The sequence below is a fragment of the Sparus aurata genome, chromosome 11 (genome assembly GCF_900880675.1).
Source record: "Sparus aurata chromosome 11, fSpaAur1.1, whole genome shotgun sequence".
Classification (NCBI taxonomy): domain Eukaryota; kingdom Metazoa; phylum Chordata; class Actinopteri; order Spariformes; family Sparidae; genus Sparus; species Sparus aurata.
In genome coordinates, this window is record NC_044197.1 from 30,582,506 (window position 1) to 30,603,356 (window position 20,851).

At 43.1% G+C, this 20,851-nt stretch overlaps 2 protein-coding genes and 1 long non-coding RNA gene across 3 annotated transcripts in view; 1 reads left to right on the plus strand and 2 right to left on the minus strand.

Moving 5' to 3' along the window:
* Positions 1-228: 228 nt before the first annotated feature.
* LOC115591491 (uncharacterized) overlaps positions 229-20,851 on the plus strand; it is a 63,654-nt gene continuing 43,031 nt past the window's right edge. Inside the window, exons 1-2 of the long non-coding RNA XR_003985974.1 lie at positions 229-361; positions 19,060-19,229. This is a non-coding gene — a long non-coding RNA (uncharacterized LOC115591491). The remainder of the gene's footprint in view (positions 362-19,059; positions 19,230-20,851) is intronic.
* On the minus strand, positions 3,881-7,928 carry foxf2b (forkhead box F2b). The gene is made up of 2 exons (XM_030433530.1): positions 6,473-7,928; positions 3,881-4,607 (listed from the first exon to the last, which is right to left on the minus strand). Exons 1-2 carry the CDS (start codon positions 7,446-7,448, stop codon positions 4,435-4,437), a joined length of 1,149 nt encoding a protein of 382 aa, XP_030289390.1. The 5' UTR covers positions 7,449-7,928; the 3' UTR covers positions 3,881-4,434.
* On the minus strand, positions 12,734-14,353 carry foxq1b (forkhead box Q1b). Its single transcript, XM_030433537.1, has one exon. It carries the CDS (start codon positions 14,176-14,178, stop codon positions 13,282-13,284), a length of 897 nt encoding a protein of 298 aa, XP_030289397.1. The 5' UTR covers positions 14,179-14,353; the 3' UTR covers positions 12,734-13,281.

The window sequence follows — 20,851 nt, forward strand, 5'->3', positions numbered from 1 at the left end:
CAGATCGCGGGGGATTACCTTTCACAAGTAAGATTTTTTTAAATTTTTTTTATATATATATATTTTGTGACAGCACCCTGTATCATAACTAAATCTCTGCCGTTTGTAACCGCGTGAAAATCCGGTAAAAATTCTGGGAGTTATGATTAGTTGGGGATACACCTTCCTCAGTAGAAATAAATGGGGGGGCATTGGGGACCCATCCAAGCTCCAGTAGGCAGCGTCAGTCTATGAGGCGTCTACATATATTATGTCTATGGACCTAACAGGTAGGTCCACCATTACTCTCCTGCCTGTTAGGTCGCACTCGGATGGACAATTTTTTGTCTGCCTTGAAGGTGGCGGAGATCCAGCGCCAATGGTGAGTAGTTCATAAACCTTCTTTTTAGTAAACTCTGCGTACACAAACAATGTTCTCAATGCTCGTGTTCATGTGTAGAGACCCTGGTGATACTACGAACAAAGTTTCATGTCGTGTTGAGCCTTTTTTGTGTTTTTTAAAAAAGCGATTTTGATGCTAGCATAAAAGTGCCCGTAGCATGTCACTGAAAATTAGCTTGCCCAAAACGAAACTAAGGTAAATCTTAAAAGTGCCTTTTTCGTCATAATTATGACGAAGGTTTGACTCATAGTCAATCACAAATAAAGCGTCTGTTGCTTTTTGGCGAGAGTTTCACTTTAACTGTAAGAAATGTTTGTGTTTAGTGATTCACTTTGGCTAACTCAGAATTCGATTAAACGTAAAATGGGTCACTGACTGTCGCTCTCTGCCCTGTGAGTGCCTCGTGATTCTGTCCCACTCAGTTTTGTGAAAAGTACCCAAAACTCATACAGCACTTGAGTAAAAGTAAAGATATTGTGTTGTGAAATATTGCTTAGTTAAAAGTCCAAGTCACCCATACAAGTAGTACTGCAGTAAAGGTTTGAAAGTATCTGATAACAAACATACTTAAGTCTCAAAAGTACAAATCAAAGTAAATTCTCCATATATTTACATGTATCTATATACTGTATACCTTGATAAAATATCAGCCTGCCCAATTATTCGATCCAATATTTAACTTATTTTAAATCAGGTTTGCCTCCACAGTATAAAGCAGCAGAAAGTACGAATACTCAAATAAAGCTTTAAAATTGAGTAGCATACAGTTCTTGCTCCATCACTCCTCTTACTGCTGAGATGATCTCTGTGGCACTCGGCCGCTAGATGGCGCTGTACTCCACCATATTGACAGTTCAGCGCCCCCCAAAATAACTTGTCATGGAAAGTCGAGCAGCTGCAGGGCCACTCTGTGCGACTTTTCATCATGGAGGGCTGCACAGAGGAAATTAGAGAAGACTTTGTTTTCCAGTCAGAGATTTTTTTTTTCTTTCTTTTTGATATGTGAGGGCTGATTATGTTCTTTACTGCCGTTTGATTTACCCCAAAGTGTTGGAAACACCAGAGGGAGGCCACTGCGGTCAGACCAACAGGGTTCAGTCAGCGTTTCTGCAGCTAGATCTCTCCTGATGCTCTGCATCATAGCACAGGGCCACAGGAGAGTGTATCCACATGTGAATTGTTGGTTCATATGTGTCTTTCGGGAATTTCATATGTGAAAAATAAGTTGTGAAAACATGAATTTCTCATGTGGTTTTCATTTGTAAATACCTTAACTTAAAATATCTTACATTTGCCTTAACCTCTGATCTGTTTTCCTTCACAGTTACCTTTAAGCTTCATGCAAAACAATATTTGCAACTGTAAGGGAAAGCTGAAACCCATAGTGCACTTTAACAAACTCTGAGGTAACAGATATTAAACATCCCCAGGGGAAACATCTCCTCAGACGTTGCATTTAAGACACAAATATTGACTCAAGAGCGTTTTAAGAAACTGTGATTATGTCAGTGACCTAATAAGGAGCTTCCACTGCCACCTCCTATCTGCATACGTGTGACAGTCATGAGGGATGCTGCGTTTGAGTCATGACCAGTGTAGACACAAACTGCAGCAGCAGCCCAAGTCTGCTTTCTGTTTGTGTGACGGGGCAGCTCTTTTTTGAGTCTGATCTGTTTACCGCACTCTAAAAATACCACTTTGTTGCATTTCCATAGACGCTGGCCCTGTCGTTTCATTTTGTTTATATGGCCTCTTCAGATGTTGGCAGCCTGGATGTCCACATGGAAAGGAGCAGCCTGAGGATGCAAAAGACTTTCAGCTGCGTTACACAGGCCGGAGGTGGCTGCAGAACAGGCAAAACGTAGTAAGATTCAAACTAAGAGTGATTAGATTTCAGACGAAGTCGCCTCTTGATTCCGAAATCCTTCTACTTGTAACCTGACTTTTAAAGGTCGTGTACGTCATGATCCTCACACCTCATATCATCGGTGTGCAACTGTTTGTGCTTTAATGATCAGCCAGTATGCTTCCAGTAATCGAACCCTAACAGTGGTGGAAAGCAACTGAGTACATTTACTTAGGCACTGCAAGCACATGCACTTTACTTGAGGATTTTCTGTTTTAAGCTGATTTATAAATCTGCAGCTGTAATGACTTTGCCAAATAACTCTACTTTGTCAGTATACAAGATTACATGATAATATAATAGTAAATATATACATAAACATATTATGTATAATCACAGGGGCAATTCTGCTGTATAATGAGTACTCTAACATTGTGTCCTCTAAGTATACATGCTTATAAAACTTCTGTACTTTTAATAAAGAAAGATTAAATGTATGAGTTGTATTTGGAGTAACAGTACAGAGAACTGCAGCTTCATTTTTATATACTTCAATAAAGGATCTGATTATTTCCCCCGCCACTGTAACACCCCGATCATAATCACAACGGCACACTAAAACAGAAACTATCATTGTAATAATGGAAATTTTACATTTAAATCACTCTGAAACACTGAACAAAAAAATATTTCTGTAACTGAGGAATACGATTTAAAGCAGCCATGTTCGAGGCAGATGTATGTTGCACAGGTTGTCATAACATATACGTCCCTTTGTCATTGATCGTCATTAATTTGAGAGAATATTACTTATTCAAAACCTGAGCATCAGTGCCGGAAGTAATCAGATACTCGACTCAAGTAAAAGCAGTAAAACTATGAAATGAAAACAAATGATGCCATTATCAGCTGTTTCAGGCAAAACCTTAGCAGAGTCAGTGAGGAGAACATCAAAACTGATTAAATTCTTTGTTTTTGTTTTTAAATGTAGTTGTCTTTTTTTTTTCTTTTTAGTTTGGCTAATATTGGCCCAAAATAATGTGAAATTCCTTTTTTTTTTTTCAATTGAAAAAGGTGACCTCAAAGCCCACAATCAACGTAAGGCTTCCAAAACCCAAGGATGACACCGAAAAATTGAACTCAGCTGATACTTGAATTTTCGATATGCGGGCATAATGAATGTACAATATCGATATATCAGTAGTTAATTTAAACTATATACACTGTATATGAATTGCAGAATATATATATATATGTATATTTTTCTACTGAAAAGGTCAAAAGTAAAGTACTCATGATGCTGCATAATCAAGTATTTTGTATTATATCTTTATAATAACTGATGTGTTAATAAGCAGAATTTTAATCTTGCATTTTAGACACTTTACTACAAATAAACTCCAGCTGCCAAAGAAATAAGAGCAAGTATAAAGCAGCAGAAGGTGGAAATACTCCTTAAAGTACAAGTATCTCAAATGGAGTTATTGTGCTTTAATGTTACTTTCCATCACTGTGAACCATGTCTGTAAATCTGTAAAAGGCCAGGGAAGCAATACTCCGTGTGTATTTATGTAATTCTGCTATAATCTCACCTCCCACTAATGCGAATTCAACACGTTTTCTGCATGAACTGAATGACGGAAGTTGTAGCCTAAAATATATATCAGCTTTATTGAAACCTTTACAAGACAAAAATAGTTGGCAAAGGGTTATACAATAAGTGCAAGGGTTTGTTGCAGTTCATGTTAGCCTAAAGCGCCGTGTGGGTAGTTACTCTAATAGGATAGAACATAGTTACATAGAATATAATTAGTTTGCACGTGTTACAGGAGCAAACACATTAGAAAGTCGTGTTTCTGAAACTTCTTTTGAAGAAGAAAACGCTTGTCAGGGTTCATATAGGCGAAGTGGTTTCTTTTAAAGGCCTCTGTGGGGGTTCTTCATTCATTTCCTTCAATGCATAGATTCACAAGTCCTGCGGCTGCACGGAGGAGGCGAGCACGTGACACCGCGATACATCCCGGCACGAATCCTCCAAAAAGTCAAAAATAAGGAGGGAAAAAAAAAACGTTTTTTTTTCTTTCTTTCTTTCTTTCTTTTTTTTATTTTTTATTTTTTATTATTTTTTAAAAGTCTTCTTTGTTTGTTTGTCGTGTGACGGACCTGCAGTTTCCCTCTGGGTCCAAGTCCTTAGTGAGGTGAGAGCTCACATCACGCACGGCTTGATGTCCTGACACACGCTCTGGGGGTGGTGGTGGTGATGATGGTGATAGTAGGATCCGCCGGCCGAGGGGTGGAAGGAGGAGATGCCGTTAAAGTTTAACACGAAATCTTTCCTGTCGCACACCGAGGAGTGGCTCTGATAGCGAGGGATCCCCACTGCAGAGGACACGGAGAGGAGAGGTCAAACACACGGAAGTAAAGAGGTCAACACATTAACATGCAGAATGATTTACCAACAGCAACTTATAGTTTAAGCGTCTGATGCATGAATTATTCAGCGCGACAAACAATTTGTGTGAGGTAAATCACGTTTGTTGTGACCGGAAATTAATGTTTTCTCATGCAGATGTCTTCAAATTTAAATCCAGAATAGAATAAGATGTGTATTAACGTTGGCTCTAAAGTCAAATGTGGACGGTGAATAGAAAATTGAGAGTATATAAGTCGCCTAGATTCTGTCAAATACGTTTTAAAATCTGCACAATTAACAGCAGAGGACGGATGAGGCCGTGTTTTACTGACATTATTAGTATTTATTTAAAAAGATATAAAGTCTCAAGCAACTTTCTCACATCTGTACAAATTTAAAGTCAAATAAATTGTTGTTTTTCTTCACATAAGTAGAAATAATTTAATAAATCAGAATATTTTTGGACATTTGCCTTCTACACCTTCTTCAAGATGATTGCGCAAAAAAAAAATCCCCCTTTAAGTTATCTCACCTTCATTTAGCTATTTTAAAAATAACAATTTGATGCCTTTATTTGGATTGATAACCAATAACAGAAGTAATAAAATTCCCCTGGAGGGCGTCAAACTTGCAAAAATCTTTTAAATCAGACTCAGTGACCGTCATCCTGTCTGTAAATGAGCCTCTCTTTCCAGAAAGAGAAAAATAAATGAGCAGGCTGTGGCTTCAAGGTCATAAGGACTCCAGATGTGACTGTTTTTCAGGGGGAGACAGCAGGCTTTATCCTCCGGGCCACAGCTCGCTGCCCTGCACACGATCCTCCCTGACTGACAGCGCAGGCACCGACCCCGCACCGCGCAGTCCGACACATTTACCCTCAATTACGACGCTGCGTAAAGTTTAACGAGGCCTTCCGTCTCTTGTGGGTGAACGCGGTTGGTTGAAAATCCTCCGCCGGTGTGGTCCGACCTGCACAGTCTTTGTTTGGTTAACCTCTGGGACCCTTTCGGGCTCCAGCATGGGTTTACTCGCCTCGGTGAAATCCCAAGACTTTAGTAAAGCCTCGGTGTGTTGTGTTAAAGTAAATGAGCGTGAACCGGGGAGCTGATTTACGAAGGTGATCACAAAAATAGAAATGTTCTTCTATTTGATTATTAGAGAAAGTGTCCTGTGGAGACTTGTACAGGTGGGAACACAGAAAATAGCGCAGACTGTGGATTAAAGAGACATTCGCAACTTGTAGAATTGTATCTATTTATTTAAACCATTTTTGAAAACTAAAGTTATTTTGCCTGCAACAAACCGGGCAACTACATGGTGCTGGGTGGGTTTTATTATTCCAAAAACATTCAATCTAAGTTTATTAATCAATAAAATAAAAAAAATAAAAATAAAAAAAGACTTCGACAATTATTAAATCATTTTGGCATCCTCGACTGTTGACCTTAACCGCTTTTCTGGACATAATGAAGGAGAATCGCAGTTTAACCAAATAATTCAAATGAATATTACTAAATGACGAATGTATTTTTTTATTACTCGCCTTGCATGAATATTTAAACTCTAATTTGATATTATTGCGCCTTTCAGATAAGCACGACAATCTCGAGGTTAAATACGAGTTATATTTATAAAAATATCACTTCATAATTGAATGTTTAGAATTGGTCGTAGGCCTCTGCTGCAGATACAAACTCAACACTGCACTGTCTGACATGCTGTAAGTGTTTAATGTTACGTGTTTGTATGAGTTTATTTTTTGCAATAATCGCCACAGATATTAAACGGGGTCTGTCATCCTCAGTCTGAGCCATCAGTGAGTCTGTGGTACCTGATAAGTCGCTGCTGTGGCTCTCTCTGCCGTTCTGGTGGAGATAGCTCTGCTCCAGGGAGTAAGGCGACATGCCGGAATGTAAACCAGATGATGCGGGGCTGCTGGAAGCGAGAGGCTGCTGTTTGATGTAGGGAGACCCGCCGGAGGACGCCCAGTGTGCGGATGTACTGGAGTACGGGGAGTGGCCGTCCAGCGCGCTGGCCATGGCCGGAGAGGACGGCACGGGGCTGCTGCTGCTGTCCGGTCCGTACTCCCCGTTCGGCGGCACAGGACAGCTCGCCATGTACGTGGAGCCGGGGCTCGGGGACATATGGGGGACGTGGTGGCCGCCGCTCAGCCCGTCGTAACCCCCGGCCATTGAATTGCTCATCATGTCCAAGTTGTAGCTGTTGCTGTGACAGGCGAGAGTGGCGGATGGAGCTTGAAAGTCAAAACTCTGCGGGAGGATGGAGGTGCCGAAGCCGATGCCGTTCATCATCCGGTACATGGGCTTCAGGGCTTGACATTTCCTTCTGAAGCCTCTGGGTCTGCGACGAAACGAGCCCTCCTCGAACATGAACTCACTGCCCGGATCGATGGTCCAGTAGTGGCCTTTCCCCGGCCGGCCCAGCCCTTTGGGCAGCTTGATGAAGCACTCGTTCAGCGACAGATTATGCCGCACAGAGTTCTTCCAGCCCTGATATGAGCCCCTGAAGAATGGGAAGCGAGCTTGGAGGAACTGGTAGATCTCACTGAGTGTCAGTCGTTTGGTGGGAGAGCTCTGAATTGCCATAACGATGAGAGCGATGTAGGAGTAAGGAGGCTTTTCCGGTCGCCGTAAACCGGAGCTCGTCTTCTTTCCTTTAATGGCGGTGGACGAACTTTCCGTGGCGGCTTGTGGGCTCAGCATGGCGGTGTGCAGGACGCCGGACGCCGGGCTGGATCTCAGAGGAGGCGGAGGGTCCAGCTGCTGCTGAGGGGTCTCGGTCGTCATGTCAGCTCTGACGTACGACTGGCGTAGAGTGAAGAGAGGGAGGGAGAACAGACGAGCCGAGAGACGTTTCACGAGGGAAAAGTATCTAGATCCCGCGATCAGTGTCCCTGCATGTGACCGTTACACCGCCAGTGGTCCTCAGAATCCCAGCGCAAAATGGAGTGAAATCTGTCTCCAGTTACGCACGACTCTCCCGTTACGCACGGTGCTCCCTTGACGCATGCAGAACGCACGGCGGGTACGCACTGACAGAGAGAGGAAGAGGAAGAGAGAGTGGGGGGAGCTGGTTATCCAGTGGAGACTGAGTGTCCAGGGCTTCAGCTCGACACAGAGGCTCCAGTGGGTGTCACAGCTAAGTGGTGCTCTGTGGCGCGCCGGGTGGCCATCGACCGCCTTAATAGTCCCTCAAGTGGAGGAAACGCGAAAACCCCTCGACTTATTGCGCGCAACAGTCCAGCCAAACAAAGCTCGACCACCTATCATTTCATAAATCTTTCTTCCCTCTGCGAGAGCCCCCCCTCCATCCCCCCACCCCTTCTCCTCATCCGCACTCTGCGCCTGCAAATCTCCCTGAAATCAGTGACGAATAGCCCGTCTCTCCCCCCCCCGCTCGCCAGATCTGGCCCAAGTCCACTCAACGTTCTCAGCAGCGTTAAAGCCTCATTCTCTCCTCGTCTTCGTTCTTCCCCTCCCACCCCCTCACTCCAAGTTCGGACTACACGCAATTAAGCCATCTATCAAACCTCCCCCAGACATCCCAATCAACAGCGCCACACGCCAGACGCACAAGTTTAAAAGAGAGCCCTTTCCCCCCCTCTGGACCTGCACGTATGAAGCCCCGATGTGCCACAAATCATACATTTTCCTGACACGCATAAACCAACACAATATGTGCGTAAAAGTCCAACTTGCAATCTAAACCACGATGCCCCAATCATTCACTCGGGCCTGCGTAATATCTTCGGCAGATAAAAAACCCAAACGCATCGCTGTGAAGCAATAAAAACGCACCGTCGTGTGTTATTTGTGTTATTTTGCTCATAATTTCCTCCCAAACTGGTCCAGAGGATAACAAAAACAAACTGTCGCGGTGCCGGGCTGGGGCGAGGAGTGTGAGAGATGGAGAGGCGGTGGTCTTTACCGTGCGTGTGTAAGCGGGGGGTTGCTCTGAGTAAATGACTTTGACATGAGTGGAAGCAGGCTTTTTCCATCAAGCCCGGCCCTGGATACCACACACAGCGCGCCAGTGTCAGCTTACCGCCCCGGGCCAGAGCCGGTCCCATGGGCCCCACGTTCATTAGAGAGAGAAAAGCGAAATTAGGCGAGCGGGCGTCGACAGTTTCCTCCCCTATGGAGACATCACACACAGATTTGTCCAACATGATGGAGTTATATATCCCATAAAGGTAATATCAACATCCGTGCTGCGTCGGAGCGGAGAACGTTGCGCTTTGAAGGGCAAAAAGCGTCAAGTTCGGTGGCTGCTGCCGAACCGAGAGCTTTTGGATTGTGTCATGATTTCTTTATTAATTTCTGGTCATGCATATTTCCGTTTAATTTCAGGTAAAGTTTATTTATTTCCACTGGCACATGGTGCGATTCGAAGAGATAAAACAAACAGAACTATCACTGAAGACTCTGCAGAACAAGCTGACTGTAGTTCCCAGATTTAAAATGTCATCTCTCAAGCTAGAAATCTGCGTCTGTCTGAGCACACGTGTCGGCCGACACAGCCCTCTTAAGTTTAGATATGGCCTGGAGGATTTTCCAAACAATAACCACGCAGCAACAATAACCTTTGCACTCTGCACAACAAAGGATGTGCGGATAAAATCATTTTTCCACCGTGACACACAGCGCACTGTGGAGGATCTTAACGGCCCCAGAAATTTCCTGCGACATCAAAACTTATGACCCCCGCCGAGATCAGGATGCGTTGGCCCGCAGAGGCGATCTTTGTTCTGGGAGCGCTTTGAAGACGGAGGGCGCTCCGGCGGCTTTTACGCACCGAGATTATATGAGCTCCCAATTTAGCCTTTTTGGAAACATGAAGGCGGTCAGCGACGGCATCCACGAAAGCTATTCAGAGGTGTTTTTGATAGAGGATTTGGAGGCCCATGTGAGCCCACTGCCGGCATAATAAGGCCTCCTGTTTGTTTTCATGTTTAGGCTGAATTATGTTTTTTATTCTCCCATAAAATGATTCTGAGGGAATGTGTCTGACCTCAGGTAACCTCTGTCAGCTCCTTTCGAATTAGAATAACCTCCTCAGGATTTTTTATATTTTGATTTCTTATATTTTGTTACACTTTATAATATCTGTCATATCATGATCACAAACGCTTGTATAATTAAAACTGGCACATTCAAAGTGAATTAAACTTGGGTTAATAGTTATTTAATTAATAACAAGCAATTAAATGCTTAATATAAACTGTTTAATAGATGTTGTATGAATAAATATTAGCTGTAACTGCTGTTGTTTTGAACCTTTACAGCTGCTGAATAAATGTTTCATTGTCTCTGAACAGTGAAATGACCTAATCTAACTATCTATGTATTAATGATGGTTATTGTCAAGTGATACCAATGTTAAAATAATGGAAATTAAAATGTGATGTTTTTGTTACTTATCTTCTAAGCGATTATTGGTCCTCCAAAAATGCAGAAATGCGCAGATTTTGCAGGTTCTGCTCCGAGGAGTCTGCCGGGTAAAAGGCATTTTTTTTCTCGCCACGGTCAGAAGTGCTTGCTCGTGGTGCAAATGTTTAGTCCCTGTAATAATAATAATGAAAAATGTCACACTGAAAATAACACAAACAAAAATGTAGAAACTTTTCTCCCAAATAAAATACAAAGATAATATTTTGTGCTTATCTAACAAACATTTTCTATCTGTGTGATAAAAAACAAAACAAAACAAAACAAAACAAAAACTAGATAAATAATAGATACTGATTGAGGTCATTTTCTAGCGGTACTCTAATATTCTCTCGGCTGCTCCAGTCTGTCTTCCTCCGCCTGTGCTTCCTGTGGCGCTGCCGGGAGCTCTGCCTCCTCTCCGGGGCTCTGGGAGGTCAGGAGCGGTTCAGTTTGCCGGAGTGACAGACTGTTTGGACTTCCTAACATTGTGCCTGCCTTAACGTTTGGTTTCATAACACAGCAGGCCTCATTCGGAGGCTCTCGGCTCTGAAACAGGCCCGAGGTCCTCCTCACACAGGCAGCAGCCCGACACAGACAGCGAGTGAAACGCAGAGACACGCTGTTTACACATGTGACGGATGTGCGTCATGACAACAAGGATGCCACAATGCGGGGGAGGCTGAGAGGTGTGGAGACACGTGACGGCCCCGCGGACAGGTATGCTGTTCCGGGGTTTCACCTGCAGGTTGCAGCATTGTCCCTGAAAACAGGAGCGACGCTCACCTGTCACCTGTCAGACTGCACAGCGCGCCCTGCGTCTGCTTTACACACACTCACGCGTAATGATCAGCGGGGGCTTACGAGCGGTGAAACACAGGCCTGTTCTCAGTGTGGAGCTGTTGTATTGGCGTCATCAAATCATGGTGAAATATTCAGAAGACTGGAGCAACAAAAAGAAAAATCACTGTTTAGTTTGGAAACGTGAGACTCGTCTGGATTCCTCGGAGGAGTTCAGGTTCAAACCTCCAGCATCAGGTTTAAAAAAGAAGTCTCGAATTTTGTCTTTTTTGACAAATGTTGCTGTTATTCTGAATATTTAAAGTGAGAATAGTGTTGCTCTCGCTTTCCATTAATGTGCAGAAGATGAACGCTTTTGTAATCCTGTGGAATTCCTGTGGTATTGTAAGCAGGTTACAGTCTTGAAAGTGACGTGTCAGTTCGTGGTGTGTTTTTCTTGTTTGCTTTTGATACAAATCAGTGTGTTATCTAAACGACAAACGATTAATTAAAACTCTCACATGGAGTTTTATATTGAGATTTTTATATAAAAGAGTTCACATTAAATAAATATGCAAGGCTTATTGGAACTGAGTAAATTTGATACCAGAAAATAACACGAATTAAAAGATATTTTACAAAAACTAAACATCCGGGCTTTTCTCCTGGGTACAAAAAAACAACAACAAAAACAAACAAACTGGAAACAAACAACACTACCTCATTTACATTTGATCAGAAACCGCAAGGAGCGAACACTCGTTTGATGGAAGCTGTCTAAATATATTGTCCGTGTTTTTAATTCATACGATTTATTTCCTGAGAATCAGAGCTTTGACTTTTCACACCAGCAGTGAGTCGTCGGTGGAGCAGCAGCTGATGAGTCTGGGGTCTGTTTCAGGACCGCGGAGAGCAACTGACGCCGACAGTAAACAGTTGCCGGGAAACATGTGCTTCTCGCTGTAGCTACAAGGTGTGTGTGTGTGTGTGTGTGTGTGTGTGTGTGTGTGTGTGTGTGTGTGTGTGTGTGTGCGCACATCAGGCCGAAATAATGACAAACAAATGGACATATTTCACACCGCAGGATTATTCTTATTTTTTCCTCCAATTATAATCACTTTTTGATATTGTTTTCGCGCGCTGATCATCAAATGCTTTGCACCAAATCATTTAGATATATTTTTAGTAACATTATCTGGCGCATTTTACACGATCTTTTTATTTAGATCAAACGCAGAACAGTACAATTATTAATATCAAAGAAACGTTCGTGTAAAGTATAAATGTATAACATGGCGACGAGATAGCAGTTTTTATTTGTGACTCCTGAGAGAAGATGATTCACTTCAGATGTGATATCGTGTGTGTGACGTTGTGTTTTTCGTCTGATGAATATTTCACCACTGCAGCAGGATGTTTGGCATCTTTTGACTCCATTTGCTTGAGTACAGAGAACAATAAATCACAACTTAACATAATCAAAATAAATAACTGTTTTTTTGAAATGATTTTTAATCTTTATTTTTGAACTGTTATTTTGTTTACGTGTTGTAGTTGTTGCTTTGATTGCATGGCACCAGTCGACTGACTTTATTCTTTACATTTAAATCACTGCCACTTACATGTTATTTTCATAAAATATTCAGAGTAAGAGGAGCCCAAAGGCTTTCAATTCACACTATTTTGACTATAAATATTACGGTGTTCATTTTGAGAATATTATGAGAACAACACTGTCCTCCTCCTCTTTCTCCTCTGCTCTCGGAGTGAACAGGTGTAACAGTCCCGCCCCTCTGATCGGTACACCTGCCTCTCATCCCTCTTTCATGTCTGCGTAATGGAAAAACAGTCAGTGAACATCAGGGTCCCATTGTCTCACGTTTTTTTCTTTATTCATAAAAATACCAGGCATGCATGAATCAATCTCTGGAAAAAAAAAAACAACAACAACATTTCCATGCGTTTTCTAGTGCAGCCACGTGACTCCTCACCGCAGCTCAGTCAATACGTTTAATATATTTACAACAATATTTTATACAGCAGGTCGTACAAAACATGAAAATATAAATAGATGAATAGTTTTATGTTTCAACGTGGCGCTTTGGTTGCCGTCATACAGTAGAAATGACCAATGAACCGTGAATGCATCTCTCTAAACATCTCACACACGCGCAACGCACGCACGCACACACAAACACACACACACACATACATACACAGTGGAATGTCCTGCGATGACCACACAGTTAGATTTATATAAACAAGACGCCATGTTTGTTTTCGTTTTGTTTTTTTCACTGTAAATGACTCACAGCAGTCAGGATGAAACAGTTAAAGCACTGAAAGCTAATAGCGCCCACAAAAGTGCACATCATGGGTCAGAACACACGCGTCTGACGGCAGCCCGCGCGCTCTATGACAGCAGAGAGTCTATATGGAACCCGCGCGCCTTGCTGGGCACCTTGAGCGCGTGCAGAGCGGCCTCAGGTGCGGTCATGCCCGCTGCTGTGTGCTGGAGGTATGTGAGTGCGTCCCTGCTGGGCTCCGTACCGCTGTACTGCGCCTCTGACAGGTACGTGTGCTGCGCCGGATAGCTCAGAGCGTACGGCAGTATGCGGGCCCCTGGGGGCCAGTAGAGCCGGGGGCCGTGGGTGTCTGCGTCAATGTGGCTGTCCTCCCTCCGTTTGAAGGGTGTACTGAGGATGCTGTCGATGGCGAAGGAGCTGGAGAACTTGGCCCCCACCCTCTCCTCCGGGGCGGGGAGGCGGGTGTCCTCGCTCAGGATGTCCGGGCTCTCCTGCTCCTTGGGGGACCTCTTGGCGATGCGCTTCCTCCTGCGGCGGAACACCCCGTCAGCGAAGGTGTACTCGCTCTGCGGGTTGAGCATCCAGTAGTTGTCCTTGCCCCAGGGCCTGGACGGGTCCCGCAGCACTTTGAGGAAGCAGTCGTTGAGTGACAGGTTGTGGCGCACCGAGTTCCTCCAGCCGGTGTAGCTGCCGCGGAAAAACGGGAACTTCTTCATCAGGTAGTCGTTGATCTCGGCCAGAGTGAGGCGGCCGCTGCTGGACTCCCGGATGGCCATGGCGATGAGCGCGATGTAGGAGTAAGGGGGTTTGGGTCTGCGGGTGTACGGCTTCCCCTTGCTGCCGTCGCCGCCCTGGGTGACAGGTGCCGGGCTGTTGGCCACGCAGTCCCCGTCCGACCCCAGCTCGTCCCCGGATAGAGGAGACGGGACTCCCACCTCCGCGTCCATGCACAACTCCAGCGGCTTTTGCGCGAAGTGGTGCGCAGAGAACACTTCAAGTTTCATCTTCCTCAAAAAGAAGAAAGATCGCCTGCCTCAAGTGTCTCCTCTGTTACAGTCTCAGCTGAGCAGCAGAGCAGGTGCAGCAGTCCTGACAGCAAATGTCTCTGAGTGTTTGTGTTGTAAAGACTCGTCTGAAGCGCTGGAGGCACCCTGAGCCTCAGTGTGGAGCAGCAGAGCACTGATCTGTCTCCGGAGACACGCTTGTCTTGCTATAATATAATGCCTCGGCAAGGGACGGCCCACAGGCGGGGTTTCCAGCTCGAATCCATTGAAGCGATTGAGGGATGTAATATATGTATGTTTACAATTGGACGCTACCGTGGCACGCCAGTGCAGGAAAAACAGTGAGGGAGTGAGACGAGAGAGGGAAGGTATGAAAAATAATTACTCTAAAGTGCAACCAGAGTGCAGCTGCCTTATCACACACATGATGAGAAACACGCCATCATCAGCTGTTTGTCTACACAGTTTTGCGCTTTGTTGTTGGAAGATTAGTTGGAAAAAAGTTGTATTAAATAATGTATCTGTCTGGACTTTAGGACAGCTTTTCCCCAACTTAGTCGTCTTGGTTCAGTTTTTAAATATTTTTTCACTTGACTCGCCTTTTATGAAAAACAACTACTGTCCTCTGAGGTGATAGAGACAATAGTTTTCAGGTTGTTTCGTGGGGAAAATACGCAATTTACGCAAAAACGCAAAGCCCTCAACCGGTCTGAAAAGTTCGATGATGAGATAAAATTAGTCAGAAACAAACTGACAGAACAGAGTAGAAAAGGAAAAGCAGACATTGCTGCTGCTGCCGTTCACTTTAACCTGTTCCTTCAGCCGGTGGAACGTGGAAGTAACGCGGGCGCACAATGAATGATCCACTATGTAAGATGTCAGGTTAAGGAAGAGGGTTGAGTGAATATATATATATGTATATATATATATATATATATATATATATGTATATGTATATATATATATATATATATATGTATAATGTATATATATATATACTATCGATAGTACCTATATACTATATATATATATATACACATATGTATATTATATATATATACATATATATATACACATATGCATATATGTGTATATATACACACAAAAAAAGGACCAGTGCACCAGTGCAAGGACCAGTGCACCTGCATGCAAAAAAACACAGAAGCCTGAGTGGAAAACAGGCGATTCAGTCTGCATCTGAAACGGTGATGCAAATAAGCAGCGAAAGGGAGACAGTCTGTCTGTCTGTCATAGCATTTGTAAATGTCTCACTGTTGAATGTAGGAGGGAATCTTGATGATCCTAAAAACAACGCCACTGTATCATCCTGTATAACATAATTCATTTTCTAGGCTTAAAGTTAGATTATATTCAGGATTTCTTTTTGTTTTATCTCAGTTTTTCTTGTTTCTTCTTCCATTAGTGGCATAACAGTGGCATTAATACTTTGTACAAAGAAGTACAGCAGGGCCATACCATCATGCACACCTTAGTTTAACTTAGGTCAGTCCACATCTTATACTGTTTAATGATTGCCATGGCCAGATTAAGAGATTTTGTGGTCTTAAATAGAATTCCTCAAATTTGCAGTGGAGGCTGGTGGTTATTTTCTTGGTGACACCGAAAGCTTCTACTCTAACCTTCTGACTGGTTGTGCAGCAGGTAACAAAGACCAAAAAAAAAAAAAAAAAAAACCCACCATGAACTTAACGCATTGGTTCAAACTATATTGTTGTCTAAATTGTTTCATCGAAGAACATGTTACTCGTGAAATTCACATTAAACTAACAAAGTGAAAACTAATATCGAGAAACTGCTCAAGTATCTAAAATGTGGTCATTTCCAAACTCTGGCCTCCTGGTGGTAGTATAAAAAATGACAGGCAGCAGCGCAAGGCATTGCGTGACTGCAGTTTATGAAATCCACGCAAAGATTGTATTAGTTTCACTGTACTTTCTCTCACTTATCTTCAAACTAAAGTGTATGAAGTCAGAATAATTTGAAAAACTGATACCAGCACATGAAAAATTCTACACAATGTGGCTTTAAGGCAGAATTAGGCTTACTACTACTGGTCAGCCTTAACTAATAATGTACCATGCATGGGTGACATTAATATGATAGGTGATACAGCACATTCTGTGCAACATTGGTAGAAGAGGACTTGCTGTCTCTGTGGATATGGAAGGGTTGTCCTAAGGTAACAGAAACACAACGATTCTTAGTTTCAGCTGATAACACACTAATGAAAACACAATACATAATGATATATATTTTATTGTATTCTTCTCTTAAGGTGGACGTTAAACCTAACAGGTTGTTGAGTAAACATACGTTCCTGTCGCCTGTAAACCAAATGTCTGTTTGTCCCACTAACTCTTCTCCTGTCAACACCTTTCAGCCAGATGAAGACGCAGAGGAGAGTTAACATGAGTTATGAGCTGGGCCTCAGGCCAGCAATAATCATTAAAATGTCTTCTCCACTGGCACTCCTCCGTCTCACCTGCTCGGACTTTGCTGAGACCTGAATAACTTACTGGAAGTTCAACTTGTGTATGTGCACCCACACACTGCTTATGAAAAGATTAATAGTGATCCTCGAATACATTTTAGGAATTATGCTAAACATCATCCACATAAAAGATGACTGTGAGCATAAGAATTCCATAATGATACCAGTGGATATAAAATAAGGTCACTTTAACCTAACTGCTGCCTACGAGTCTGTTCCTAAGATATCAATCTATGTTTGGCATCCTGAGCTGTTTGTGATTGTACATTTTTTTAAATTTTACCCCCTAATTATAACTCTGGGTGTACATGACAGGCATGACTAAAGATCTCACAGAGCCGTTTGTGTGAGTGAGTGTGTGAAAGCAGCAGAGTTCCAAGGGTAAGTAGGTTAATTACGTGTACATGCACAAGTCTGTGTCTGTTTTTCCAGTCACGTTAAAAAGAGGGCAGATGACTGCTCCTTTAAAAAAAAAAAAAGTTAATCTGTGGGTTGTCACTGTTCATCTCTACAGGACACTACTGCTTTGCTGCTCAGTGTAAACTTAGAAGTAGAAGAAATTTTAATGGTGTTGTTAACTCAAGTTGAGTCGCTGTCTTCATTGTTAAACAACCACCATTGCTAATGAAAATCTATCTGAACAAATGTTAGCAAAGCACCTACGAAAGTACCTTTCTACAAAACCACAAATAAGTTCAAACTGCTTCTTAATGAAGCAACTTTATGTTTGTTTAGGTTGAATCTTCTATTTCTCTCTTCTCACAACACTGTGATATTCTCTGGTTAGCTCTAGGCACCCTTGTTGAGATTAGAACAACATTTTGATTTGGCTTGGAATACCTGTTTAGTTCACCACAATCACAACTGGAGATGGTCTGACTTCCCAGAAAATGAAAATGTCCCCAGGTGGCCTCCACTAGCATGACTCGACTGAGTTCGGCAGTCTTGTTGGCTGTAATATATAATGTAAAGGTGTGACGGTAATATGCCTTGATAGCTACATGTCAACCTTGGACATATCTGAGGTTTGCAGAAATGTAAACTGCTATAATTATATCCTGGAGACTGGGCTGGATGTGACTCAGGTAAAAAGGTTTGCAAAATGGGCATGTATAGTTTTAGTCATGTTAAGTTTTGTCGCTTTCCACTTACTTCCTCATTCTTTGACGGACCATCTGATGTTTCCTCATATGTTATAGCAGCAGGTGACCAAATGAAAAGTACCTTAATCTTAAGACAAATTACAGCGGGAAAATTAAAGAGGAAAAATTTACCTATTATATATCTTACAATTCTGTTGTTTCTCTATAAATTGAAAGTGAATCACTGTTGGTCTTGGACATGTTTTTACTTCAAAACCAAACAAACACAGGCACATGATAAAGTCTGGAGTCTGGTCTGTTCCAAACTTTATAGTGTCGGTCGTGTTGGGAAAGAGGATGTCCGAGAAGGTCATCAGACATCCTCTGATCAAATTTAGAATTTGGAAACTGCTTCCTGCTCTCACTGGGACTTTGCTGCAACAGCTGGAGAGTTGAAACCAAAATGTTTTTGTTGAAACTCAGTCGGCCAACCGCTGTGAGCCTAAAACCAGAGCTGTGGAAAGCAGCGGCGTGCGTGCTATCATTATCACCGCCACCGTACAACACTCCGAGAGAATTTTACACCGCCAGCCTGGTGGTAGGTGTGCCTGTGTGTATTTTTTTTCTTTGTACAGCTGAGATGAGGCTGAATTTGATTTCAGGTACTCTGCCAAGACAGCTACACACACCTGTGTTGCAGTGATTTGGTGTGAAAGACAGCACACCTGTGTTCAGTTTTTATCCTCCACATGGCAATTTGAAATCAGAAGTGGAAAGACAATTTCCCTACTGGGATCAATGAAGTATCGCATTATCATTTCCCTCCGGATATCTGGATTACGGCTCATTTCAGAGCATTTGAGAAGGTCAGGATCATCTTTTAGCATCAGGTTCTGCTGGAAAATGATATTTTTAATGGAATCTAATTGTTTTAATTGTAAGGTCACTGAGGTCACAAGAGTCAACTCTTCTCTGCTGTACAACAAGAGAAACACATCATGCTTATATAACCTGTTAGCGTGTCTCCTCTAAATTTGGCACCTTGTTGTTGTAGCTCACCTATTGAAATTTAAAGTGTTTCCTTCAAGCAGGAGGAGAAATCTCTTTTAAGTGCTGACATGAGTGGAATTCCAGCAATGTAAATTCACCGGAGGAATCCTCTGCAGTTCCAAAAATAGCCCCACCTCTGCGGCGGTCTATGCTCACACGCTAACCCTTGTCTGCATGTCTCTGGATGACTTCTTACCTGTATTTCATCTTTGTTTTCTTTCTTCTCTGTGAGTGAAGGGTGTCCAGCCCCCATGTCTTTGTATAAACAAAGTACGGGCTGTGGGCGAGCAGGGCAGGGAGGAACGGCAACAAGAGGCGCTGCGTTGCTGAGATTCCCAAGATTCCCTGCAGCAGATTCAGTCTGACAGAGGCCGCTGATAGTCGACATGCTTCGTTTGGCCGCACAGGTAGGTACGGCAGTGTGTCTACTTCACAGCCAAGCTGAAAATCAGACATTCCACATCAATTCCACTCATTCCTGCACTCAACACAGTAGGCACCGGTGCAGGGGTTTGTGTATGGGGGTGTATGTCTGTCTGCAGCTGTGTGAAAGTGTGAGATTGCGCATGTGCTTCATCGAAATAGAGGAGTAAGACACATACATTCCATCTAGTTTATTCTTCGAACAGTGATTACTGTAATTAACCAACAATGAGGCCCTCTAAACGTTTGTTGGCTGCTTTGTTGCGCCTCTGTAGAATCATACCTTTGTGCTGTGGAAGATAAATGGTGGGGGGGCGCCCAGTCCATATAATCAGAGGCACACCTGAACACTTTACAGTAACAAACCAAAAGTTCCCACGAAGTTGTTGTGATACACAACACAAAAACTTTCTGTATCAAGAGCACTATTAAGCAGCTGCTTGCGTGAAGCATTGGATACCTGACACACACGGACAGTGAATACAGTACATGCAGTGACTCACAAAGTTTTCATAAGTGCGGTTTTATGAGCGTAAATCTCTGCTGCTTCTGTGTCAGCGATTAATAAATGAAATCTGATAAAAAAGACAGCGTATCCTGCAGTCACTTGGCAGACACATGTTGCTATTCTGGGTTCTTCTGCATTCTTACGTGAGGTGCTCACACCCTGCCAGACCAACAGGGAGAAAAAAAATAGATACATATAAATAAACGGAGCCAACAAGGGTGTAATTAAAGTAATTAAGGAGAGAGGTGAAGTACAGGTGAAGTGCGGGTGAAAGGCAGCCTGGCACTGCTAGGATCTGAATCACATGCAAAGATAGTGATGTAATTCCAGGTCCCCCCTGCAACCAATATCCTTAATACATGCAATTTATTTGTTCAATTCCAACTAGTAGCTTGCAAAAAAGAGAAGGGAGGGGGGCTCTTTCTATCAACTCTTCTTTTTTGCAACATGTGGGTTGCCAAAATGTCGTCCTCTTACAAGTGCAAAGTCTTGTTTTCAAATGCTTCTAAAGTCCTCAAGTGGAGGACTGGTTGGTGTAAACTCCCCTGTTTACACCAACCAGAGATGAACCCAGGAGGCCCTATGATGAGTCAAGTGCCAATCTAGTCAGCCATAATACTGATTTCATCCCAATGTGACGCTCTTGACCCCATATGTCCTTCTGGATGATCTACATAACCCTCTTGTCAGCCCATGGGCCCCTGCCTTCATTCTAAAAAGACCATCTGGTGAGCTTAAGTGCAACTCTGGTTGGCTAAATCCCCCCGTAGTCAATCCAAGAGTACCACAAGTTTTGTTTACTTGATACAAGTGGCATTCTGATGAGTCCATGTTCTCCCATCATCACCAACTGTCCTTCTGGTTGGCTTAGATGCAGCATCAGTTGGCCCACTGGTCTGAAAAAGAGCTTCTCTGGTCTTCTGGTGACCTTTGGACCTCCAAGTCTGCTTCCGGTTAATCTAAATGCCCCTGTGGTCAACCAAAATTGCACCATTGTTCAGCCTGAATGCCAACTTGATTAGCCTATTGGTTTGTCTATTTATCCACATCGTTGGCTCTTAAGTGAGCCCCTGGTCCCCAAGTTCCCTCAGGTCTAAC